General features: G+C 42.2%; 1 protein-coding gene across 3 annotated transcripts in view; it reads left to right on the top strand.

The window, feature by feature from the left end:
- The first annotated feature begins 6,976 nt into the window (after positions 1 to 6,976).
- Positions 6,977 to 27,292, top strand: part of pex5la (peroxisomal biogenesis factor 5-like a) — a 67,239-nt gene continuing 46,923 nt past the window's right edge. For all 3 annotated transcript variants that reach the window (XM_060067351.1, XM_060067350.1, XM_060067349.1), the window contains exon 1: positions 6,977 to 7,432. In XM_060067351.1, the coding sequence (XP_059923334.1) occupies positions 7,412 to 7,432 (21 nt within the window). In that variant the 5' untranslated portion in view covers positions 6,977 to 7,411. The remainder of the gene's footprint in view (positions 7,433 to 27,292) is intronic.

Here is a 27,292-nt window from a genome sequence, read left to right as displayed (position 1 = left end):
GAGTGAGAGCGTGTGCGAGAGAGAGAGGGAGAGAGTGTGAGAGACAGAGAGGGTTGCAGGGATACAACTGTCCTTGGTTGTGTTACCAGAACAGGCAGGGTGTCAAGGTAACCTGTTCCTTTGTGAGACAGGTCGTTTATCAACTTCCATCAACATACACAACAGTTTCTAAATAGAAGGCACATAGGACTGCTTCAGGAGTCGCCAGTTGAATTGACTTTTTGGACTTCACAAAGAAATGATTGGACTTTGAAAAACATGAAGCCGATGGGTGAAGAATAATTGAACACATAGTTTATATTTTGACAGATGCATTGAGAGTGACTGAGATTGTAATTTCAATAGCATTAGCCTTACCATCTAGCCTGATATCACCAGACCGATTCGTAAATGTATGTATCAGTCTTCGTCCTCTCAGTTTATTTTCGATTCCAAAGTGGCGTTATCAACGGACATGGACCAAAACATAGATATATATATTATATATATATATTATATATATATCTATGGACCAAAATGCCTCTGGACACAATTGGATGGACCTTCATCCAATCAGATCACATAAGCGTTATCCATGGGCGGCAGCCATCTTGTTTTTTTAGGAAAATGCTTCTTATGCCGCGTTTCCACTGCAGGGTGCGGAACGGATCGGATCGCAAAGGTGCGGTAGGGAGGGGGCGGTATAGCCCAGCTCAGTTCCGAGGTCGCGTTTCCACTGCCGACAGTACCCTTTGTGGTAGGCCGGATGTCGATCGCCGCGGCAGCTACGTAAACATCGTAAAAAACGTCTTCCTCCCCAAGAATGCAGACGAACGTCTCCACCTCCTTGTTCGCCCAAGCAAGCGTTTTACGCGACAAGTTAATTGTAAAGAATAATACCTTGAGGCTACTGTTCGTTTGTTTTTATCCCCGCGTCACCCGGAAGTGACGATGCTGTCGACCAATCAACGGAGGGGGGGTGTAGCTAGAATTTCACGGGACCCTTTCAGGCGTCTCGTCTCGTTTGCGGTACCCCAACGGAGGAGTCCCGAGAACGGGGCCGGAACGGGTACGGCAAAGTCCGGGTCACGCCCACTTTTGGCGGTGGAAACGCGACCCGACCCGCACCTTTGCGATCCGATCCGTTCCGCACCCTGCAGTGGAAACGCGCCAAAAGCCTTCCCCAATAAAGCGCCCCTCTATACGGTCATGGTATTAACCACGCCCCTATTAGATAAACGGTTGTGATTGGCCCGACCCGGCAAGAAGAATCAGTACTGGTAAGAATCAGCAGGGAACATTCACACTTCTTCAGAATACTCATTGTTTACAGATTATATATATAGATTATATATATATATATGCAAGGGATAATGTATAGAACGCCGGTCATTATCGAGAAAATAAGCCCCGACAGGGCGAACAGGACACCGACGCGCAGCGGAGGTGTCTTGCTTCGCCATGAAGGGGCTTATTTTTCGATAATGACCGTCGAAGTTCTATACATTATCCCGCTTATTACACGGCTACTTCCCAAGACGAAACAATTTATTTACAATGTATTTGTTACCAGCATTCATAGTGTTGATCAGCAGAGAAACAGTCTGCCCAAGACGTTGACGTCGTCGCTTAGCAACAGACAGCGCTTGGGTTGATACATATCCCGCTTATTACATTGACAAGTTACCGGACTACGTGCGGAGTGATACCAAAGGCAAAAAGTCCTTTTGTTTACCTTGACAGTGGTCATTATTCATCCGTTGCCAATGAATTATCCAAAAATAATTGACCGCCGGAAGTTGTGAAGTGCTCATGCAAGTGAACGGAACGTTGAAAAGACCTGTGTAATAAAGATATATAATAGTCTGATTATACAGGCAGATTATACAGACTATACGTGTTTATATATTAGTATAATATAATACGTATAGTCTGTAGAATCTGAGGAAGTTTGGCTAGCAATCAAGCACAGCATATTGACCGTGTACGCCTTTACTTATCTGAGAGAATTTCCTTTGAAACATAAATTATGAATCGAGTGGCATGCTCCGATAAACCCACCGTAATGAAGCCGGCGAAAACAACTGGATGCACTTACATATTTAAATAGGCCGTTTCTTTTGTGAACATATCATCTGAGCATTAAACTTTCAGAAGGCGTGATGGTCCAACATTATGCACACATTGCAGGGTGATTGAGCTGAAGATTAGAGCCATATATGGCTGCCATTATAAGGATTTGTGGTGTAGGGAAACCAGAGCTCCCAGGGGTAGACATTGTGTAATTTGATGGGTCCAAGACCTCTTGATGCATTTCTATTTAGGAGTCCCGGCCTTGGGTATAATGTATCCTAAGCTGTTTGTAGCATACTATCAAGCCTACTTTTGATGTTAATAAACCTCATGGTCTTCAATTATTCAGCTTTGGCCAAGATACAAATGATTACCTAGTAGGAATAAATGTTTGTTTTGTCCTTGCAAATTGAATACATCACCATCCAATCAGCATACAGTGAATCCAGTAAAGAGCTAGTGAAAGATAGTTTATAACACAGCACTCTCTAATCAAATGAACACTTTTCTTTTAATACTATGAAGAAAAAAACACATGATTCTTTATTGTGCGGGGTAGTCTGGTGGCTAAGGTGTACAAGTCCTAGGCAAAAGGTTCCGGGTTTAATCCCCATTGACAGCATTGTACCTGTATACATATTTGATCAACAGCACTAACCCTCTAACCCTTATTGACCTGTATCTGAATTCAGTAAAAGTATGAGTTATTTTGAATTACAGAAAATTACTCAATTACACACACACTCAATTGCTCAAATGAGCGAAATAAAGAAAAGTTATACCGTTAGTATTGTAGATCTTATTTACTATTGTGTAGTATATTCAATATATAGACATATCTGCAAAATAAGATCAGTAACCAGAGCAATTTTCCATTTCCAGAAACCAAATGTATGTATGCGTATGGTCATCTAAATTTGTTGCAACAAATATCTCTAAACAGGTGTGTTGGTGGACAGCACGTCACCGGATTCTGGTGGTGACCATGGGCAAGACCTCGACAATCGATATGACTTCTATCTACATCATCCTCAGTTAAACAAATGGGCTAATGGGTTTCTGAATCATTCTACCGCATTATACAAAAAACATATCATGGGGACCTCATCTGGCCTGCAGCCTGAACCTCTGCTGTTGATCTGTTTAATGTCCATTCTGAAAAAAAACATTGCTCAACAAATGGCTTGATTTTGCAGGCTTCTGAGCCAAGAGGAGGAGTGAAAGTATCTTTTTGAATTTGAATTGTTTCCTTGTATGACATGATATTAGATGAATGTATGAATTTGATAGCTTTTTGTTCCACGGCAAAAGGATTTGTCGTTTGTCATGAATCGCTGTCCGTTGGACCTTAATGGGACACAGATTTCTCTATTAGAAGCATGCCATGCCAGCCATCAACCAGTTTACCCTTGTATAGCGAGGTGTTTTTGGATATTGGTACACTTTTCACTTATCAGATTAATCTCCAAATAAATTGAAAAAATGTATTACCTTTGTGTATTATATGTCTAGTGTTAGAAGCACAAATATTGTAAATGTTTGTTACACACATCGACACCTGTGACAATGAATTTATTCTAAATTGAATATAAAGGGTTTACAAATGTGTTGGTTCCTTGAATGTTGGTTCCTCCAATATATTTTCATTAAACAAATAGCAATAGTGAAACTGGGAACATATTGATTCCTGAACAATCAATCTTTAGAAATGTCTACTTGCCCCCCCCCCCCCCCCCCACACCACCAGAGCCACTACCAATTAGCTCTCGGTGTATGCCGTCAAAGGGATTGGAATATTGCACACATAATTGGTTCAATCAATGTGATGTTGCATTTCACAAACTGAGCTATATTACGTGCACATTTCAAAATGTAGAAGATAATACAGGACAGCACTTCATATTCAGTGGAAGGACATGTTGGCCAGTTATGCAGCAGATGATAAAAAAATGACAAACATGACAAAAAAAAGGAAACCTGTTATAGACTTATTTAAAACTTGTTATTCTCCTATGAACCCAGTTTCCAGGTAAAAGAAACCCCACAGCCCTTCACTGGAACCACTGAAAGAAAAGAACAACAACCGGTATACTCTCATTCCAGCTGTGAATCCTTTCCCTCTCTGATGGCCGCAGTTCTCCTCAAGCCAAACAAAACCATGAAAACGTCATCAGGCTCTGATCCAACAATTTGTACGGACTAAATACAATTGCTGACCGTGTTGCCAGGAATAGGGTTATCAAGTGTTAAATTGCCATAACTATTTGCTGTTCTTGATGAAAGAAAAAAAAGGTAAAATCAAGCTGAAGTGTGAATGGGTATTATTTTCAAAGTAGTAAATCTAAATGTGTGTGTGTGTGTGTGTGTGTGTGTGTGTGTGTGTGTGTGTGTGTGTGTGTGTGTGTGTGTGTGTGTGTGTGTGTGTGTGTGTGTGTGCGTGTGCATGCGTGTGCGTGCGTGCGTGTGTGTGTGTGTGTGTGTGTGTGTGTGTGTGTGTGTGTGTGTGTGTGTGTGTGTGTGTGTGTGTGTGTGTGTGTGTGTGTGTGTGTGTGTGTGATAGACAGTGAGTGAATGTGTAAGGGCTTGTTTGAATTGTGGGAGATTGCCTATAAACCTAGGCAGGTATTTTGAAGAAGGAAAAGGGTCTAATTTAAAAGTCTAATTTAACAAAAAACTCCTCACAATTTCATGACGCATCAAAAACTGGTCCAAAAAATGGTTTGCATCTTTAAACAGTCAAAAACCAATTTGTCAAGGGAATATTTCATAGAAGCCTATAAATAAAGAAACTCCCCATATATGCAAGACAACATTCATTCTCATCCTATTAATACTATAATACTCATGATAGTCTGACACTGCCTCATTAACAACCACGTACTGTCAGAAGGAGAGGAAGGAGATTTATGACATTATTAGAATTTAAAGGCCTGCCTGTAGATCTATTTTGGGAAAATGGCCACCAGTGATCCAATTACATACGATGACAGTCACTAATGTATCATGTGACACAGTGAGGGAGCTTACAGTAGGTCCAAACCAGCCATAGGGTGTGGTACAGCGTCTGCTTACATCACACAACAAGTGAATACATCATTTTGCACTCGTAATTATCTCAACCGTAATTATACAGAATCAAACTCGGAAAGCGTTTCTCCCACTTCATTGATTAAGGGGGGGTATCCCCTTAATTACGAGTGTCTTCTAAACAACTTAATACTATATTGTTGCATTGTGATTACAGCACAATAAGAAACCTTGGCAAGGATGTGTTGTACAAACATGGAAACCATTTTGAAGTCCAAGATCTTCATTCTAGGTTATACAAATACGTTGTAGAGTGTATACAAGCATGCAGCCCAATGTTGCCCACACAATTCTTTGCTGGACTTTAAGTAGGACCCAAGACTTTGTAGCCTGGATTCCATTCAGAAACATTAAAATTAGACTACAGTGATGTCAATATCAATTTTTTTGTACAGCGGAGTGGCAGAACAGACTTTGCAATAATAATCACATTTAAAGATTAACCTTGTAAAAACGAATAGTCATATTTTAATCCCGGTTTAAAGAAAGGATCTGTCAGCTGACAGAACAAGATTCTATTCAGAGATTCAGACAAACTGTGGACCAGAGGAGTACTATTTGAAGCTGATTATAATACAAGCCCACAAGTACATGCATTGTACTTGTGTACTGCATTGTACTATTGCATAGCAACTTTAAAGGTGCAGTCACTAATTCACCTTGTACTTGATGACCTCTAGTGGTAAGGCGGGCGCTTTTCAGAAGGGACTAGCATTACAATTTCAACTCTATCAGATGCATTCTTTCTTCTATTCATACATTGATGTGATCACAGTCATTTCACATGGGCCACATACAACAGCCAGTCAACATTCACCACAGTAACAGCCAGCTGCAGCAAAGACACAATCTGAATAATCACTGTGTCTCTGAATTGTATAGGAATTACTTAGTACACTCTGAAATCCAATGATAATCATAGAAAAAGTTAACATATCCAGCACAATTTGATAACATGGGTTTCTTTTAGTGCACTTTGCATAATACCACTTCATATTCTAATTTAGTCTTGCAATTGTTGTTGCATTGTTCTTCCTATTTTTGTTAAGATTAGCAGTTTCTTTGAGTAAACCTGCATAACAATAAGATCCTAAAGGATATAGTGCCCTACCTCTGTTCCACAGCATGGCTCCTCCACAACTTCCTCCAACATTGGCACGATTATTTGAGTGCCTTAACGATGGGTGTCCAATAATGGCTGATTCAAATGTATTAGGAAATCCGTTTGTTTCAGCCCCTGAATGCTGTTGCTCTTTTGGTGATTTCCTGTTACGTTATATGATTGTCCAAATGCTTTTAAATTGAGATCAGGAGATTTGCGAGGCATATCTTTGTCCATTTAATTGTAAATTATTGCATTAAACATTTGTAGCCAATTACGCATTTGGTGGATGTAGACTATGGTCTTCAATAGTCACAATACATTGGCTTTCAGTGTTGTAGTTCTAAAACAAATATTTGGCCTGGACATATTCCAATAATATAATACATTATATTAGACTGACGTTAGACTTTTTGAAAATGAGTAATTAAAGCAAACGACATCTTGAAGTAATACACTTTTCTTTTCAGTCATAATAAAAAAGGCATGTCTGCCTAAAGCATGCCACATTTATAGAAATTATACCATAATCAGATATCGACCAAAGTATAAAGTCAGCACCTTCTGTTTTCTAGTTTTGGCGATCCAAGGGTGCGGAACGAACTACTGGAAACACGTGAGCTTTGGAGGAGGCACCACGAGCGCCAAGAGGCGGGAACAGCGGTAGGTGATGGGAGAGGCACGCGCCCTATAAGAGCAGGATGAATCCTGGTGAGCGTCACACAGACACAGCAGGCAGGCGGGAGGAGAGCTGATGTTCACCAAGGATGGAGATCTGAAAGTGGTTGTTTTCGGTCCTTTTTTCTTCTTCTTTTTTTTTCAACCAAAGCAGCATTTCTTAGAAGCTTTTTTTTCACAGCACACTAAGGGACGAGTACAAGTTCGATATCGCACTCGTCTGTTGTTTTTCCATGACAAACTGGTAATAACTCATGGCAAAAACTGAAACGTTCAGCACCCGAGTCGAGGACAGCTCTAGTCTAATCCTGTCTCATCAACACTAAAAATATCACTGTAGGGCGACCTATGAACAAATTCGGTGTGCTTGTTTAAGTAACTAATTTTCAGACACCATAAAGCGACAACCGCCAATGTAACGCTGTCTCGCAACCTGGGGAGAAGTCTAGAGATCCGGGGAGGGAGGAATCCGCGAATGACTGTGCTCTCAATATGTACCAGGGACACTTACAGGTAAGAATGACTGTTAGCAACTCTTTACCTCCACTCTGCGACTGGATATGTAAACAATACCCTACACCAGGAAGCTAACATGACGCATACAGTATAGAATTGTATTAAATGGCGAAACACGGAGTTATGCTTAAAGGATTTATGTTTACTAAGGGTGACAAAGTAGCCTGCACAACTCCGTACATTCCTGAGCCACCTATCTCCAAGTTAGTCATTCACATTTTTATCTAATTCAAAAAGTTGTCCAAATTTCCTGGTGGTATGTCTCGAATATGTTTTATGTATTGGCAATATGAAAGCATTAGGCATTTCACATTATCATAGGGAATAGTCCCATATGCAGAAAATGCAATGATGAACATTGAATTGCTGATCTAAATTATGCTGTGTGGTCATTTTTTGTATGGTATTTCAATCTGTTTTCTGATTAATTTGTTCTATACTGGGTTTCTCTTTGTTTGCATGAATGTTCTTCTTTGTGAATCTTCTACATCTTTGTGCTGACCAAAAGTCAGAGAATTAAACAGCCTACTTTTGGATTTAGTATTTGAACTACAGCCTTCACCCTAGCAAGTAACACTCATGTTTACAGAGAAGTAGAGGGGCAAAATGGAGTTTATTATATCTTAAGCTATCTAACCAAATTAATTCTGGAAAACCTCGGAAAGAACAGTCAATTCAAAGCAAATGAAAATATTGTCTTAAATGTGTGAAAAGTGCTGACGTTGGTCAATTGACCTCAAACTCGAAATGTGACAAATTCCCAAACCGTGTTTTTTTATTAACAATTTTATTAACATTGTTATTGCTCCAGGTTGGACTCACCTTTCTTCTTTTTGATGATAAGTCACGATACACACCATAGCTATTCCAAACAACATTTCCAAAGTTAACAAAAGTATAACAAATTAAAAACCTTGCAAGGCAAGAAAATGCAAACCTTGCATGTTACATAGTTATAAGTATACCAAACATTGTTTCCTTCACTACCGATACCGAGGCTAGTAGTCAGACACTCAACCCTTCTATCCGTATTATGCAACGAAAACAAGTTCTGAGTCAGACATCTCAGTAGAATTAAAAACACAGGATGAATAGTTAATGCATTAACTAGCTAGAATCATTAAGAATGCATGAAAATATCTGGACAACAGTTGTAAGTGTCAGTGGTACCTGAGACTCAAGTTTTTGTCAATTAAATGCATAGTGCCTTAACACAAAGCCATCCTTTCAACATAAATAATAGCCATTTGAAACACAGCTTTCTCATTATCCATTCTGTTCTTTAATATGAACAATACAAATTCTGGTGTCATGTTTGGTCTCCTCCATATTTCATTTCATTCCTTAGCAGTTCCGCTACAACTACCCTACATGGAACATGTTAATTATCATCTATCTGTAAACTAATTGTTCCTCTGCGAGATTATCAAAGGTACAAACGATCCCTTCGATGCGTTCCTATGATCCTAATGGGGCAGTGGAAGCCCCCAGCATAACCACAGCTGATGAGCTCCAGTGCACCCCAGTCCTGCATAAATGACACATTAGTCTTCAGTCACTTTCTCTAGTGGAAGCCTTGAGCCGTGTGAGTGTGTGCGTGCGTGCCGTGCATTTGTGTGTGCGTGCGTGCGTGCGTGCGTGTGTGTTTGAATTTATATATGCTCCTCTTTGTGTGTGTCAGTATATTTAACATGTGTAATTTGTCATATTTAACATAAAGACATCTGAAGGAAACATATTATTGACTTTGCTCTTTAGTTTATCATGTTGAAACAAAAGCTTATACGAGCACACACACACACACAGAACAAAGAGAAGAAGGGAACAAAAACAATTGAAGTCACAAACTGTATGAGTTGCAGTTTCATTTTCCAGCCATGCTTACACACAACCACACAACAATCTGTCACCAAAAGGGAGTTTCGACCGTCTTAACTTTATTAAAGAACAAGAGGATGCCATTGTGAAGAGCCTTTAACAATGATATTCCTCTAGTAGTCAGCAGTTTTTTGTCACCACGGACAGGATGCAGGAAGACTTTCTCTTGCAGAAGGAAGCCACAAGAACCCCCCTTATTGTTCCGCATCAATTACAGACTCAGAGGAGTTTTTCCACATTACCTCTGCTCCACTACCTTGGACAGTATGTGTTTACCTCACTTTCAGTATCCCAGCCTATAAAAACTTTGGGGGGGGGGGGGGTATAATTACACACTTCCATAAATAACCCCTATTTACATAATCACTGGTTTGTTCCAAAATGTGTTGCCATTCAGTGGGACAATATTGGCCGGGATCAGATATCCTTGCGTGAGATAAATGTCACTGTGATCAAATCCCTGTTGGCTTGCGCAGCGTTTAGTGGCTGCCTTGGTAACATCAGAACCTGGCAGGAGCAGCGCTGGTTGGCAGCCCTCCAGTGGTGTTCGACCGTCCCAAACAGTGTGGCTAACATGGGAATGAAAGGCACGCTGCCTTACCTGCGTGTTCATGCTCGAGGCAGCTGTGGGGTCAGGGGCTTTCAATTTGCATCGCACATAAAAAACAGCAGGTGCGAGCGCCCGCAAACTATTACCATTGTCAAACTAATTCAATAATAGCAGTTCGTTTAATTTGATTATGTGATATGCAGTGCATATAAGGACGTGTTGGGTAAAATTAAGTAGGACCCCAAAACATTGATTTGTGTATTCGCTGTCATGATTTATTGTTGTGCCTTGAGGCAAATCCCAAATATTGTGAATATTCTTCCTTTTGCAGTGTAGCTTATCGGTCACATTTCACTGTAGCACTATTGCTGTACCGTCGTGTTTATATTTCTTTAAATTGCACAACATGTGACCCACTGACTTTACAAATTACATTGGTGATTGGTTATCTCAGCTTTTACAATAGCTGATTTACACGGAATCCAATTACAAGAGTGCTTGTATTGTGTGTTTTGAATGATGTCTAAGCATAATGGAAGTGATGCTCGAGGCCTGTGGATGTCTGCTCTGCCGAACACAACATTATGATTACATAAGTTGATTAACATATTCCAAGGGCCCTAGGGAAGAGGCTATCAGTGTTAGGATCTAGCATGCAATCCTATCACCATGCCGGTAGTTCGCTCTCGTCCAATGCTCCTGATCCGATCATTAAACACATGATCATTGCATAAGTTCAGTTGACTGTAAAATATGGAAAATGTTTTCCACACACACAAATTATCATGAATCAGTCGCTGGTCTTTCACTGCCCAAAATGACTCCCGTTGTCAGGTATATTGTTTGCTAATATATTTCTACTGTTGCCATGCTTTGGGTTTTTATTTGAGCTGCTACAAGAGCCCAAAATAAGTTCCCCTCTGAGGTACCATGTTTCTCAAAACCCAATACAATACAATTGAAATAGGTTGGGGTTTGCTGAATAAGTTCCACTAACAAACACCCAAAAACCAAACAGCTCCCGACATCAATGAATGACTGAAGCCGTAGGGCTGCCAGTGTTGTGATCCTCCAAGGGCCTATGGACCTGAAAGGGTCTGAGGGACTAATACCTCAGTTGGCTCCCCTTCAATAGCAGTTCAATAATGCAATGCACCTTTTCTACAGGGCTCTCATTGAGATCTCTCCCACAGCCAGCAAGGTGGTCAGCTTCAGGAATTAAACAGTGGATGGGGTGGGGGTCAGGAGGTGGCCCCTGGACGGCTCCTTTTTTGAAGCATGCCCTATTTAACCACGGTCTTGATTAAAAGCGATTTAATTGGCCTGCCTATTTCAGGAGCCGGGATAATGAGCAGATTCAGCTTGAATCCAGCTGGAGCAGAAAAAGCTATCTCACTCCCTTTCTCTCTCTTCCTCTCTGTCTCTCTCTCTCTCTCTCTCTCTCTCTCTCTCTCTCTCTCTCTCTCTCTCTCTCTCTCTCTCTCTCTCTCTCTCTCTCTCTCTCTCTCTCTCTCTCTCTCTCTCTCTCTCTCTGTCTCTCTCTCTGTCTCTCTCGCTCTCTCTCTGTCCCTCTCCCTCCCTGATTGTAGAAGGGTGGTAAACACACACCTATTCATCTGTAGCTCGTCTGAAGTCGACCAGCCTAAAGTATTCATTGTTCGTGTAGCGCACCGCCATGCATGTGTAACCTGCTAAGGGGACGGATTGACCCCTACAGCACAGTGCAGGAGAGACCTTCACAATGAAGAAGAATTAATAAGTAATAACTGATGGTTATTTCATCCTCTGGGGATTTTAGTGTGTGTGTGTGTGTGGTCTCATGGTTTCTACTTTTAGATCATGAATGTAAGGAAGCAAGGATCTTTCAGCAAAAGGAGGCGAATATTTGAACAAGAGGAGAAGGAACTCATATTATAAGACTATTATATATATATATTATATATTATATTTCACCAGGGAAACCCTTTTTTCAATGCTGCCCTGAGTGCATGCAAGAACCATACCAAAGTTCAAATAAGTCACAGCATTACATAACATTGCGTAAGAATACATCTATAAATAAATTAAGAAGAGATGCATTGAAAACATATATGAAAGCTGATTCTTGCCATCTCTTATAGCTCTGATTTCAGTCAACTGAAAAACAAAGATTATTTATTGAAGAACCATGCAGAGAAACAGTACACTGTTGACGGAATACTAAATGCGTAAAATAAAGAAATGAGCAGGGCTAATTAATCGGGACGCTGCTGTGGCCCAGATGGGACAAACTATAGTATAGCCTTAGGGGTAATTTGACACATCACCACATGCTTAGTCGTTTTGGAGGTGTGTCTTGTCTTCTCTTGATAGTTTGATGTATTGTGGTGTATTGATCCTCTTGGAAGGTGATGGAGACTAACGGCAGGAAGCTAACTAGCGGGTGCCCTTCTAACCCCAGACCAGCGGTGTTCGATCATTGTGTAGCCAGGCATCTGTGTTCTCATCTGAATGACATGACGCTGCATGCATGTCTCAAGAGAAGGCTAGTACATGGAGTAAGATGTGTTACACGTTAGAGAGTGCGTGTGTGCGTCTGTGTTTGTGTTAGATAGAGAAACATAGGGGAGAGAAATAGAGATGAAGAGAGAGAGGGAGAGAGAGCCTGTGTATGTGTGTGTGTGTGTGTGTGTGTGTGTGTGTGTGTGTGTGTGGGTGTGTGCGTGTGCGTGTGCGTGCGTGCGTGCACGTTTGCAGGTGGGCCTGCTACCTTACAGCACATGAAGGGCTGCTGCTGGTTGCTTTATGTGTTTGAAGTGTCTCTGTGATTAAAATTAGATGCCGCCAGGTATATGCTTCTGAAACAAGGTCACTGACCAACGCCAATGCAGACCCAGAAAGGTGCTGCTATGGCTAGCAAGCTTCAATATTCTCTACTATCAAAACACTCCCATACTTCAGAATACAACCCTCATTCCCCAGGCTCAACACAAACTCGACTTAAATACTAACCTCCTGTCTAACGATATCAAAGTTTGCCATCTACAAGGACCATACATCGTCTGGCTGCCCCAGATTTGACCCTTGGACCTCTGCTCTTTTTTTTAAATGCTTCATCAGTCGCTTGGTTTTTGATTTCTCAAACAACCATTGCAGACTGCCTGTGGTGATCTTGTTGTCCATTATCCACAGCTCAACTAAACATTATCGTTTTGTGTGCCAGAGCAGTGGGAAACGGCCTGTTAACACCTTTCATTCTGAGAACGGGAAGCTTGCTGATCCATTCCTTAGTCATAGGTGCGTCATCGAAAATAAATGACTGTTCTGCTGCAAGTCATGTGATTGCGATAATCATGGGGTGTCAATTAAGCTGAGCTTGCATACGCTTGGATAATCATGGCACCATGACATGACGGTGTGCTTCAGGTTTGATGCCACGACTCGATGGGAAAGTGATAATCTCCTGATCCACTTGACACAGCCCTCTAAGCAGTTATGGAGCCGGGAAACCATATGGATCAAGTCACATAATGTTTTTCCTCTTCTCCTATTTGTCAATTCGCCTGACAAAGGCAAACAGAGGCAGCCACAGAGACACCAGAGTGAGCTGTGCTTCCGATGTCACTAAACTACATTTTTAAGTATGTATTGCAGTGTGTGATTTGAGAGGTTGCGGCTTGCGCAACAAGAGGGCCATTTCGAAGTGCACTTCAATCAGTGCCCTATCTGACCAAATTATGTCTGCCTTGTTTAGAAGCAGCTTTTCTTGCCTATTTGTTGTCTGCTTTGCTATTTTTAGCTGAATGAAAATACATTCAATATGCGTAAGCGGCTGGCATTAAACTCTAAATGCACAATTCTTGCCAAGGTTGGGTTTTTGATCATCTAATACAAAAAATTGTCAAATATGGAGTTCCTGTGTTTTCATTTTAGGCATGTTATTTTCATATTTTTATTGACAATGTAAAGGCCGATATGGTCAGCATCATTATCAGATGTTTGTATCTGATCCCTCCTTCCATTACTGCTCCCCTACGTGGGTTGTGGGGAAGTGCTCTCGTCTCCTGTGGAGAGACGGGGGACCCACTGTTTGTTAGACTGCTATCCTCCAGCCACTATTCCCTTGAGCTACTGTACAGAGACACATTTCTCTTCCAACTAAACTAGGGCACAGACGCAGGATATTTCCTGCAGGGAGCAGCCAGCTGAGCAGAAGAATGGTACTCCATCTATCTCCTCTGCACAACCATTCATAACGGTCCTCCTTGCAAGCGGGAATTAATTTGTCCCAGCGCCGGCAACATCAGAAGGCCTCTCTCATCCTGCCTCTCAACACAGGTCTGGGGTTCTACGGTGAACTCATCTTACACGATGAATCACCAGAGGAATTTAAAATGTAATTTAAAAGCGTCATAATAAACTGCAGAATCACAATGGGCAGATATTACATTTGTGTCCTCCTACATTAACACATGAGATACAGTGGAATTGAAAAATGCAATGCACAGCAGTTTGTTTTGTTGTGTATTGCTTGATGCTGCAGGCTTGTCGATTACAACATCGTATTTATTACATTTTATTTATAGGCCGGTGTTCAATGAACAGCTCGGAACCGTGTAGCACCATTGATTTGCCAAGCGAAATTAAGTCTGCTTTTAATATCTCGGTATTAAACCCCATATCGTCCTTTACTGTACAATTGCTGTGTATTAGAATGTATTAGCCATTGTGATTCCTGAACCTGCAGCTACCTGGAGGAATATAACCTAGAGAACATCATTTTCACATTTAAACCATTTCCAACCAGCCAAACCACATATAAAGAACATACTGGACCAAATCTGGTACTTTCAGTAGCACCCTAGATTGGAGAGCAGAATTTATTTTCAATATGATAAGATGTTGAAATCAGAAGCTGTTATAAATCTTCCCCCCATACTTATTTCAAAAAGCACGTTGGCAACACACACCAATAATTGGTCTCTCAAAAGCCCATTTATTTTGCGGCTTTAGCAGAAATAGGACACTTAGATTAATGATGGATGAATGAATGCTAACAAGTACTGAGTATGGTGTAAAATATAACCAAGTAGCACTTTCGAGTACTATGGTCACAAAACTACCATGTACAACAAACCATACTAATCTAGATGTTGGTGGTTATTTAGCAAGCATTATCCATTTTCCAATTTCCAAAAAGTTTCTCGGTACCAAGGCAATTCAAAAATGAAAATCCAGAGAAGATAAGTGTATACATAATTACAGTAAAGACTGTCAACAATTCCCTTTGCTACACACAAGCTAATCCTACTGTCACTCTTACTGTTCTTACTATTTGACATGCAGAGGCATACTGTAGAGATATACTGCAGATAGGATAAATCCAGAGGGGATCTGGCTGTCCAGATGGGCACGATGAAGAGTTCAAGGAGAAGCCAGCAGAGAGGTCCTGGGGAAGGAGGCTCTAGTTAGTGGAGCAGGAACACCAGGGGTACTCTCTCTGGCCAACCCATTAGCTCTGGGTGATTAAAAGTTCTAGCTGTGTGTGTGTGCGTGCGTGCGTGCGTGCGTGCGTGCGTGCGTGCGTGCGTGCGTGCGTGCGTGCGTGCGTGCGTGCGTGCTTGCGTGCGTGCGTGCGTGCGTGCGGGCGGGCGTGCGGGCGGGCGGGCGGGCGGGCGTGCGTGCGTGCGTGCGTGAGTGTGTGCGTGCGTGCGTGCGTGCGTGCGTGCGTGCGTGCGTGCGTGCGTGTGTGTGGTTGTGTGTGTGTGTGTGTGTGTCTTTGTATGCGTTGGAGTGCTTGTGTATGTGTGTGTGCGTCCTGCCCGATAGGCATCTCCATGCCACATGTATGTGTGTGGTTGTCCATGCATGTGTCCCATATGTGAACAGGCTCCAGGACCACACACTGGTACCCCTATAGGTGATCAGGCCCAAGCCTTCTGTAGATGTGTGGTTTAAGGTAAGGTAGGTTAATCTTAATGACAGGGGCATCTGGCAGGCAGCGTGCCAGAGGACAGGTCATGCGGTCCCTGATCCCTGACCACCCTGTCATCCCTGCTTGGCAGGGGCACTCCCCTATGGATCAAGAGAGCTTCACACTGTGAGGATCTGAATGTCTCTGAAGCATCAAAGAGGTTGTGATTATAAAAGAAAATGCACAGAAAAGCCACAGCATGGTTCCCTAAAAGGGACAGCCGGATCCGAACTTAGAATCACGTGATTAGGCAAATGAGGGCGATAACGCTGTAGCAATACTCACAACAAACAAATATAGGAAGATTTACTCGCTGACTCTGATGAGTTGCATTGGAATTGCCTGATTGAATAACACAAAACAACAGACAAACACACAAACATGCTCTACATAGTTTGTATGTCTGTGTGTATGCATTGATAACATTGCATATGTATTGTGGCTGTAAACCGTAAATGGCTCTATCTGATTCTTGATGAATTTCAGATTAAATTGGATTCAATATAGGCCTTCAGTGATTGCCAATATTATTGCTGATTGCCAGCATTCTGCTTATGCTAGATAAACAGTGCCGAGTAGAAGAGATGAGTCTGTTTCTCTTCAGAAAGTGCCCATTCACTTCCACTTCCACTGGTTAATCATGTTTCTCTATAATTTAATAACCTGCTACTCTTTCACACAACATTCAACCCATTAGGGTCGGTCGTGATGTACTTGTGAGTGTGAATGTGTGACTGCTTTCGCAAGGAAAGACAAGACAATGGGAATATGTTTCACCTCCGTTAATGCCAGAAACCGTTGCTATTTTGTGCTTTGTAACTCAATTTGATATCATGGTTGGTGTGTGTGTGTGCATGTGTTTTGTTTGCCATTCATGTGGGGGTGTTTTTAATCATTTTGCCTTTGCAAAAAAAGTGATTTTGTTAAAAGTTATTATCACAAACTCTTGGCTCATGGTCTCAGGCTGTAGGCATTGTAATGCATGCTGATGGCTCAGCAAACGTCCTAGAAGTTATTTTGCAGAATACTCCCATGACACAGAAAAGTTTGAGTTTTGAATAAAGTGCAGGTCTGTTGTGACGTAAGTGCTACAAATCCAAGCTCCAGTACACCCCTGTGTAAGATGAACAAGACAACAGCTTTGGCCCGTTGCGTCTCACAAAAGGGCACAGAGAAGATTGCTTCTGTACTGTGAAAAAGGTGGCGGTTCAATGGCTGCTAATCTTTGTGTGAAGGTGAGGGTGTTAATGTGGTCCACTGTGTTTGGATATTTAGAGATTCCCACCTTTTTAAATAAGTTGTGCTTTCTTCGTGATGTGCTTTCTTGCAAATAAGTTTAAATAATGAATAAGTTATTAGTGAACACATTCTTCAAATATACTCTGAATGCTCCTTCGACACATCATTCACCACCATGTGAGTAAATGTGTACACGGAACAATGAGGAAATAACATTTGCGATTCTCGATTTTTTAACATTTAAAAATCATATGTATATTTCATGACTAGGGGGAAACAGGTCAAAAATCCGGGGAGTCTGACTACTGGTTATGACTGCAAAGTGTTTGTTACCAGAGGTATTTTCAGGTTAGTTCATCCAGAGTTTAAACATTTGGTTAGGAACATCTGTCCTGTTTTGACTGTCAGTCGTTGAATTTGCTCTTGAGGGATAATGCTGGTGTGTAGCACTCACAGCATCCAAGACAGCCAGAGTGAAGTATGCGATAGTTTCCCTGGGATTGGCCGTGACACTGAATAAACATGAACATCCATCCAAAATCTAGAGAAGAGATCCTGCATAATTGCTAGGACAACATTTGCGTTCAGGAAGCATTTAAACAAAGCTGTACCAAATAGATAAATTCCAAGTGACTGTTCAATTGACTATACTATTCATTTTTTATGTAAGGACACAGTATTAATGTATGAGGATACAGTTACAGTGTGTGTTACGTACCTTCTAAGACAGCATGCTTTACAACCACTTAAATTCCAACAGGATTTAATTCCAAAATGGACTGATACCTTTGATCTCTACCAGCATGGTCTCTAGACTGCTCTGAAAAATCATCTCAGTCAAATCTTGTTCTTGATAAACAATACCTATTACCGTCAGGAAATGATGTGAAATAGACCTTCACATCATTGGAGTTTCCTCCACCTGCTCCATTTCCTTGTCTTACCCCCACCCTGTCTCACAAATGCTAGCATGTCAATTAAAGTCAAGCCCCAAGCTAAAATATACCTCATGCCAGTTAGACAGGCTTCATCTAGAAAGGTCAGCCAGTGCCACAGCTATCCCAAAGACAAAAGTGTATCTTGGCTTGTCGTTTTTTCTTTGAACGAGAGGGAGAAAGACAGGGATCATTCACGCGAGGGACAATTATTTTTGCCAAAATTGTCCATATCTAATGTATCCATACATCCTCCTGGAGTAATTAACACCCTGCTCACCAGCTTCCTGCTGGGGAATTAAAGCTTACTTTTATCATACATTTCTAATTCAATGGCCGGCTGTTGTCTACGAAATATATTGTTAAGATTGAGTCGAGGCATCCTCCCTTGTCTCTTTTTCTTGGCAGGACACCTTTAAGAAAAAATGAATACCTTCAATAAAATGTGCGATTTAAAATAGAACTGTCTCCTCTTCTGAAAATATTGAAATAGATGTAAATGTATTTTAAAAAGGCACACGAATAGATAAGCAATTTATCCTCTCAAAATATTAAAATACACCTGATTGTCTAGGAGACACTTTCATGTCGGCTGGTGTTAGCCCATAGTCCCTCCATTAGAATAAAAGTCTGTGGCTCACAGATGCCTGTGTAATCAGTGCAGCTGCTGCCGCTCATATCTGATCTAGTTTGAAGAGCCGGAGAACCAAGACACACCAGTGAAGAGCTGCAATGAAGATGGTGTGGCTGCATGACGTGAGCCGTTTTTTTACGTGCCCTTCATCAAAAACAACTACTTGAATAATTTGAGTAAAGGGGTAGTGAACCCGTTGTGGTTTAAACTGTCTGATATTACTTACATGATCTTCAACAGATACATTTATGTTCAAGAATGTAAGTGTGTGGAGGCCGAATTGCCGTGAGCTTGCCGCAGCACATGTAACCACAACATGTGATCTAGAAAGCGTTGTGTGTGTCAAAGTTACATTATGGATTGGGGTAAGGGTTGGCCGTAGATTATAGCTGGTTAGCAATCTTCCAAATCAGATTGAATAGGATCTTCCCACAGTGGCCACAGCTTTCAGGACTGAACCATCTAAAATAAAAACAAAATGCCTTCATCATCTTTGCGTCAATAGGCACATTTCTTCTGTCAGGGCGGGAGGGAAGACCAACGAGTTCCTCCCCAGAGAAAGTTTCATTGGCTCCTCAGGTTGTAGTGGTGGGATGTTAGGCCCAATCCGATTTCTACCCCTTACCCCTTCCCCTTACCCCTCCCCCTTGTTTTGAAGGGGTAAGAGGAAGGGGTAAGGGGAAGGCATACGGGGTAGAAAGAAATGGGATTGGGCCTAAGGCCCAATCCCATTTCTACCCCTTACCCCTTCCCCTTACTCCTTCAAAACAAGGGGGAGGGGGAAGGGGTAAGGGGTAGGAATGGGATTTGGACTTACACTCCCTCACCCTACTGTAGCTGCAGATCAGAGTTCTCCGTGGCACTCCAGCACCATTAATCCAGAACCAGAGGACGTCCCCTACCACACTGTGCTCTGCTCCACCCCTGCTTAACAGCCAGTTGGTCTGCCTCCTCTCCAGCAGAGACAGAGTGGTTGAAGACCCTTCCTGGCAATGCTCTGAGGAGAACAAGTGAGAGTACGGAGTGAGTCTTGACTGCAACGCACGTAGCTGAGTGATCCACACGTGATCTCTTCTCTGCTTTGTTTTCTAGAAACCTAAATGAAGACTTAAAAACTGGGCATGAAGTGAATGAAGGTAATTGGGGAAATGCAGTTGTTGACATTAATTACCAACAACAAGGTGTAAATGTTGTGTGAGAGAAACAGGAGTGACTACAATTAGGAGTAGGATCAAATGAAGAGAAAGCATTACTAATTGATCTGTATCTGTGTGAGAAAGAGAGAGGATAAGACCGAAGAGAGACGAGTGGAGCATTCTGGGCTCAAATAAAAACATGCCACAACCAAACACAATCAGTGAATTGGGGACTATCCCAGAGGAAGAATGCTCAGTGTTTGCCCGTATTAAAATGAAACAGCCTGTTTGTGATTTAAAAATAGATTCCTTCGAATTGGCCTTGCGCCAGAGAGCCATTGTGAGATCCGAGACACACCGATCGATTGCCAGGCGGGAGGCACACTTCTGTGCTGGACCTGCAAATGGCAGTTGGGGAAGGAGAAGCCTCGGAATTCCAGCTCAGGCTCTGTTTGTTGAAACCATCCAACAGCGTTTCGAGTCGGTGCAAGCAGCTGATTGCAGTTATTAGCAAGAAACCCCCCTTTGTTATGTCGTACGGACGGGGGTCTATTTCCATACGATAGGACCCTACGGATCGTATGTACTGTATAAGCACATTCCTGAATAATCAGGCATGGAGGAGCAGGGGTGGATATGGTATATTTCAGAGGCCAAGATTGTAATAGATGAGCCTAATTACATGTTGGCTAATACTAATGGGCCTGCCAAGCTACCTAATTCCTTGTCAGACAGCGAATACAAACTGGCTTTATCTCGCTGTTGTGCAATCGGCAGCAATTGTTTGTATTGTTCTGCGTTTCTGTTCTGTTGGCTCGAGACTAATGAAGGTTTTGCATAAAAGAACGTAAAATAGGGTCTCGTAAGGAATCAGTTGGTATCTCCCCTAGCACAGCTGCTCTGCATGAATAGACCCAGTCCAGCCCTAATCTGTTACTGAGATGGAGGGTAGGCTTAGAGCGAGAGGGGACATATCGGGACATCAGCCCTCCTCTTATAAAAGACATAGAGAGGGGGGTATTGCCATTGATTGAACTTGGTGTCAGTGTTCCACGGCTTATTATAGGTAACTTTCCTGCGGAAGGATGGTATTTGGCAACACAAATGCCTTACGGAAGAGGAGATTGCAGAATGTCAAATTAGATTAAAACCGCGGGTCGAACCAAAATAACATCGGCAGGGGCGAAGAAATTGATTCATTGCGTAATCACAAACATCATGGCAATATGCAGCATTTTCAGATAAAAAAATGGGATAAGATGCATGATTCATGAATTGTTTGCATTATGTATGTATGTGGAGCAAAATGACGCGGCATATGTGTCATGTCGAGGATGGCTCCCCACTGTGTTGGAAATATAATGAGCGATAAGTAGGTGTCGCGCCCTCCCACTGCCATTCATATGCAGCTTTTCATGCACACACACACATACACGCACGCACATACACACACGCACGCACACACGCACACACACACACACACACACTCCGATCTATTCACACCACAAATTATGTGCCATTGAAAAGCACTCTCATGTTCTCAGACGACCTCTTTCAAAGCCAAACAGCGGGAGAAGAATCCCTCCTCCACCTTCTCCTCCACCTTCTCCTCTTGTTCCTCCTCCCACGAAAAAAAAAAAAAGGGAAAACAGTTTGAAGTCATGTTAGAGTGAGTTGGTGCGGTATCACAGTGTTGTTCAAAAACATTTGAAGGATTTTTCGGTTTTACACAAAAAGTAATAAAAGAAACCCCATTTGGGAACTTTTAAATAAGCGGTTCAACTCACTGCATGTTAAACAGCCAATGTCTGACCTCAGTGTTCATCTGAATGCTTTTAAGACTTTGGCAGACACAAATGTAACCCTAAGTGCATCATGATCTTATAATATACTCTCAAATATTAAATATAGATGGCTTCTGCCAGTCTGTGAAGCTTAACCGGTCAAAACTCCATAACGTGTGCATTATCTGCTTAATGGCCGCCCTGTGAATAAGACAGGTGCTTAATTTAGATACAATGCAGCCCAATTTTACAATAAAGCAGGCTAACTGTGCCCAGGCTGCAAATATGTAATTAATTTATATAAAGACTTATATGAGGATGTCTTCATTCCTTGCATTGTCAAGTTATTTAATAATGTATTTCGTTAATTATCTGGTATGTGATGTATTTATTAAGTTAGTTATTTTTGTTTTATATTTTGAATAGGAAATTGAATAAACAGAAGATACAGAAATGTTGGTTATTTTTGTCTAAAGATTTGTCTAATGGCTTAGTGTCCAAAGTCAACTGATCAACTTCTGGAGAGCCTTCAAAGAAGGGCCCTGGAAGAATAATTAAGGGTCTCTTCAAGTTTATATAATTACTTTTTGTAAACCTACTACTAAATCAAAAAATGTATTCTCCATAACAACATATGGAGGTAGTACTGCTAATACAGGCCACTGGACTGGCAGGGGGACATGGCAAATTGGAACCATAATATAATTTTGATGGATTTGGTTAATAGTTATGGTTGATTAATTAATATGTATGGTTCTTTTATTGTGATGAAAAGAGAGCTAGCTTCTGTATGAATGTTCAAGTTGTTCATTTTTGCCCGGTAAAATTACTGCTTATTGAGTCAATTTAGATTATAACTACACAACGTTCATTACACTCTATCCTAACTGCAGAATCAGAAACTACCCTCATCAAGTCTCAAAATACAATTTAAGATACAATTTACCATTGAAAAAAACATTTATCTAAGAAGGTTAAAATCAAAGCACATATATTATAACACACAGAAACTTCTAAATAGATTCCCCTGCGCTTCCCTACATTGTTGTGTTAGTTTCTTAATCAGCCTCCACATAATTGCAAACCTTAAAGAGGATGGGCCGTTTGCTGATGCCAACGGTTAATGCTAACTCCATCACTCCTGCTCCCCTGGCCCTACCCCTTCTGCTGCTGTGTTTCCACTGCTGTAATTGGCTGAAGTCACTTAAGGCATCACAAGAACCTGGCTGGGCGACCTGATTACTGATTGTTTTTGATGTGGTGTGTGTGTGTGTGTGCGTGTATGTTTTCTTGTGTGTCTGTGTGTGTGTGTGTGTGTGTGTGTGTGTGTGTGTGTGTGTGTGTGTGTGTGTGTGTGTGTGTGTGTGTGTGTGCGTGTATGTTTTCTTGTGCGTGTGTGTGTGCGTGTATGTTTTCTTGTGTGTCTGTGTGTGTGTGTGTGTGTGTGTGTGTGTGTGTGTGTGTGTGTGTGTGTGTGTGTGTGTGTGAGTGTGATTGTGTGTGTGTGTGTGTGTGTGTGTGTGTGTGTGTGTGTGTGTGTGTGTGTGTGTGTGTGTGTGTGTGTGTGTGTGTGAGTGTGATTGTGTGTGTGTGTGTGTGTGTGTGTGTGTGTGTGTGTGTGTGTGTGTGTGTGAGTGTGTGTGTGTGATTGTGTGTGTGTGTGTGTGTGTGTGTGTGTGTGTGTGTGTGTGTCTGTGTGTGTGTGTGTCTGTGTGTGTGTGTGTGTGTGTGTGTGTGTGTGTGTGTGTGTGTGTGTGTGTGTGTGTGTGTGTGTGTGTGTGTGTGTGTGTGGCCATGTCTGTTGGAATAATGGCACCATCAGCCGGTCAGTCGAATCAACTATTATTCTGTCAAAAGGAGAACGTGCAGCCTTCTCGAGCACTCTCTCTATATATCCCTCTCTAACTCTGTCTGTCTTCCCCCTTCGCTCTCCATTTATCTATGTGTGTGTCTCTTTCTCTCACACTCTCTCTCTAGCTCTCCCGCATCTATCTTCCAGATACTGTAGACACCTCATTCTGAGAAGACAAATCAACTAGACTGGATAGAATTTGCACGCGGTAACAAAAATCGCAGCCCTCTCGAAAATGTGGACGTAACATTAGGGCTGATGGACGAGCAGAGTGATACACCCAGAGACAGACACTCCCAGATACATACAGGCCACAAGAAACACAAATCAAAGCAGTTAGGGCAAGGCCCAACAAACTCCCCTTCTACTTCATGTTGGTAGGGCTGTCTACAAAAAGCACCAAGATAAGCAAATCCACCAGAGAAGAAAAGGGAGGCAGCCACCTGGATCGAGGACACTGTGAGGTAGAGTGAGGGAGAGAACAAGAGCGAGCGAGAGCGAGAGAGAGAGAGAGAGAGACGGGGGGGGTCTCCAGTGAGAAGGTAATGCCCTTTCCGAGGCAGCCACCACTAATCAGGGTACTGTAGCGCCTTGCTGCTGGGTGCTGAGCAAGGCAGAGCCGGTTCCTCTCGTCATCATCATTAGCACTGCAGCCTCGGCAGAACACAGAGCCACAGCTGGGCCGGCCCTAATGAGATTCACCCGCCGTTCCCCTTTTTATTTATTTCATTTTGCACATGGACCCCATTTCCTCCTTTCCCTTCGTGTACCTTTTGTTACAGAATGGACAGGTAATGGAGTGGGCTAGTTAAGGTTGGCCGCGGGAGAGGGGATTGAGAGACGGTCTCACCAATGCCAGGTCGTGATAAGCTTGATCAAAGGGAGCAGGAGCAGGGAAAAGAGCAGGAAAAAAGGGGTTTGTTCAGAGTCAGGCGCTGGGGTTGTATCTCTCTCTCTCCCCCTCTCCTCCTCTCCCCCTCTCTCTCTCTCTCTCTCTCTCTCTCTCTCCCTCTCATCTCTTTTGTGTGTGTGTGTGTCCCCCTCTCTCCATCTTTCTCTCTCCATCTCTTTTGTGTGTCCCTCTGTCCTCATCTCTTTTGCGTCTCACACATTTTCAGGTGTGAATTTCACGAGTGAATGAGTGAGTGAGTGGTGGAGAGAGGCTGAGGATCTAAATTTGACGCAGCAGGGTTTCTGGGAGTTGAGCTGCTGAGCTGCACACATGGGTTATAAACATATCATAATAAAATCCAGATATATACGAGAGATGGAATGAGCCAATAAAATGCAGCTGCAGGAGGGTGGGGGGGGTGTTTCAAAGTCAGGGGAGATTTATGGTCACTGTTGTGCTCCGAAGTCTGTTGTTGAGGACAAGGGCACTGACGCTCTGCCGCGGGCCGACATAAACACGCACCGTGTCACTTCTCGTTGGAAGCATTGCTTTGGTTTGTCGAAAATAATTGGAGGCGTTCATATATAACCCATCCCTGGATCAATCAATTCACAGTGTTAGGTTCTCTCCAAATCCATTCGATGTTCGGATAACTTGTGCTTGAAGACTTGATGGTCCTTGTAGAGATCCTGTCTGGTCCTGTCTAGTTCACCTGGTAGTGTTCACTCTGTTGACTGAACCACGGGGGGGTTAAGGAATAGTGAGAGAAGATGTTTGTTTCACATCCAGCTCGCCGTAGGGTAGGTGACATAAATGTTAATGAAATTAAATATGAATAGATTCTGCTCATCAGAAAAACCAGCAGGTCCCCCCTGATGCAACAAGTAACCAGTGATTATTCCGCTTGTGTGATCCAACTTACTCCCTCAGTGAAGGAAAGCAAAAACAGAGAGAATGCCCTGTGTTTACACTCTGATACGGTTTATTGCAAACTCATGTGCACTCTAAAGGGTAGAATCAAGTGGGGGGCAGTACAGTCAAGAGTTGAGGGTAAAAAAAATCTCGCTGGAAATGTACCTTATTCAAATCGATGAAACACAAGGGAAATAGTGAGCTATTTTAAAGTTTCTGAAAAGATAAAGACGCCAGAATCTCCTGGAAACATATGAATGAATGCCTCGTCTGCTTCCAGGCTTGTCAACATTAATATTAAAATGAGGCCCGGATGTGTGGAGTAATGCCAGCTCTGTAGAACCTTCCTCTGGTTAGAAAATGGTTCCATAATCCAAATTAGACTCATTTTTCATAAAAAGGCAATGTCATACAACATTCATCAGCTTATTTTGTATGGATATAACACAATTAAAAAAACACAATGAATAAATAAAAACAATTTACAAACTCATGTACTCTGCATTCAATGAATCTCTTCATTGTGTGTCACCGTGCATAACTGTTGGCTATCAAAGCTCTCCTGTGTCTCTTGTGTTATTTGATAAAAATACAAGCAACTCTGCAAGATATAAATGTTTAAACAAAAATCGGTATGCTACTACCCAGCAGCAGAATGAACCAAGCAGACGGCTTTACTCGCCTGCATACATCTTCACTAGCCGGCTCAGGGACGCTCAAATTACTCTTCTCCCTTTCTCGCCCGTCCTTGTTGCTGTCATAACAACCTACCCCCCCCTATCCCCAGACAACTGCCACCAATGCAAGTCCTCTTCCTCACCGGCATGATCGATACGTGGGGAAGAGGACGGCGTTTTATATAAAGGCTGCTGAGTTCCAAGTACATTCGCTCAAGTGATTTAGGGAGTCCCAGCAAGCAATCAATCTTTACTTTCCCCCCCCCCCCCCCCCCCCTCCCCCCCTTGCTTCACTCAGGTGGACAAAAGTCAAAACAAAGCCTATTATTTTGCTGCCACGGTGGCTGATAGCGAAGGTGAGAAGATAAGACTCCTCCCCAGAGAGAGGGAAGGAAGAGTTGAAGTCAGGGAAGCCTTGAGAGGGAGATAGCCACGATGCTCAAGATTAGCTATCAGTGGGGGAAATGCACTGTGAGAAGATCTGTTTCGGGTTGACTGCCTCTGTGGATAGCAGATACGATTTTAGACTGCTCCGGGCTGATTTCTGACCAATCAGGCCATATCAATCATGATTGGGTAATCCATCTTGCCTGTCAATCTCAGGTGCGTAGAATTCTCTCACTTCTCAGTTGTTGAAGAAACATTGCGAGAGAGGCCACCTTTTTCCTGGTTCTTTCGTTGCAAATTCATGCTTTCCTCAACCCTTTTAAACTTTCTGTCTACACAACTCTCAAATCTTTCCTCCAGCAGCATAAAGTCTTGTACAGCTCCTTTAAATCAGCAGGAGAGAACAATTGGGTTGTGAGATGGCATGAATAAACATTTGTATATGTAAAGAAAATCTAAAATATGCATGCCTATACATGCCTTAGATCTTTAATTTGATTATGAATATGTTAATGTGGTAATTCATGTACTTTTGTTACCCAATATTTGGTGGGTTCTTATTGGGACCCAAGCATCTTCACAGGGAGTCATGACATAAAATGTTTTGGGAACCTCTGGTCGATATGTTGTCCAATCCTAGTCCCGGACACTGAATATCTAACCAAAATCTCATTGGCCGTTGTAATTAGAGATCCTTTTGACGACAGCTGAAGTATTGCTGTTATTAAACCTTATTTGCCTATAGGGAAAGATAATTACTGTGACTTTGCTGTGTGGCATTACATCTTAAGAGGGACCCTGAATGACTTCATATTCATGCGTAGCTGACAGTCTAATTAAAAAGAAAATTCCCTCAACAAGGCTGCAACCTCAGCTATACCTAATGTTTGTTTTTTTCCGGTTTCCCTTCACCAACGGAAACATAATTATAAAAAAGATTGTTGATGTTATATATATATATATATATATATATATATATATATATATACCTTCAGTCTTTAGAATAAATGAATTCCAGTAAGGCAACT

Source organism: Gadus macrocephalus, chromosome 12 (assembly GCF_031168955.1).
Source record: "Gadus macrocephalus chromosome 12, ASM3116895v1".
Lineage (NCBI taxonomy): Eukaryota > Metazoa > Chordata > Actinopteri > Gadiformes > Gadidae > Gadus > Gadus macrocephalus.
The sequence above is the reverse complement of the archived record's forward strand: the minus strand, read 5'-3'. Positions and strand labels throughout refer to the sequence as shown.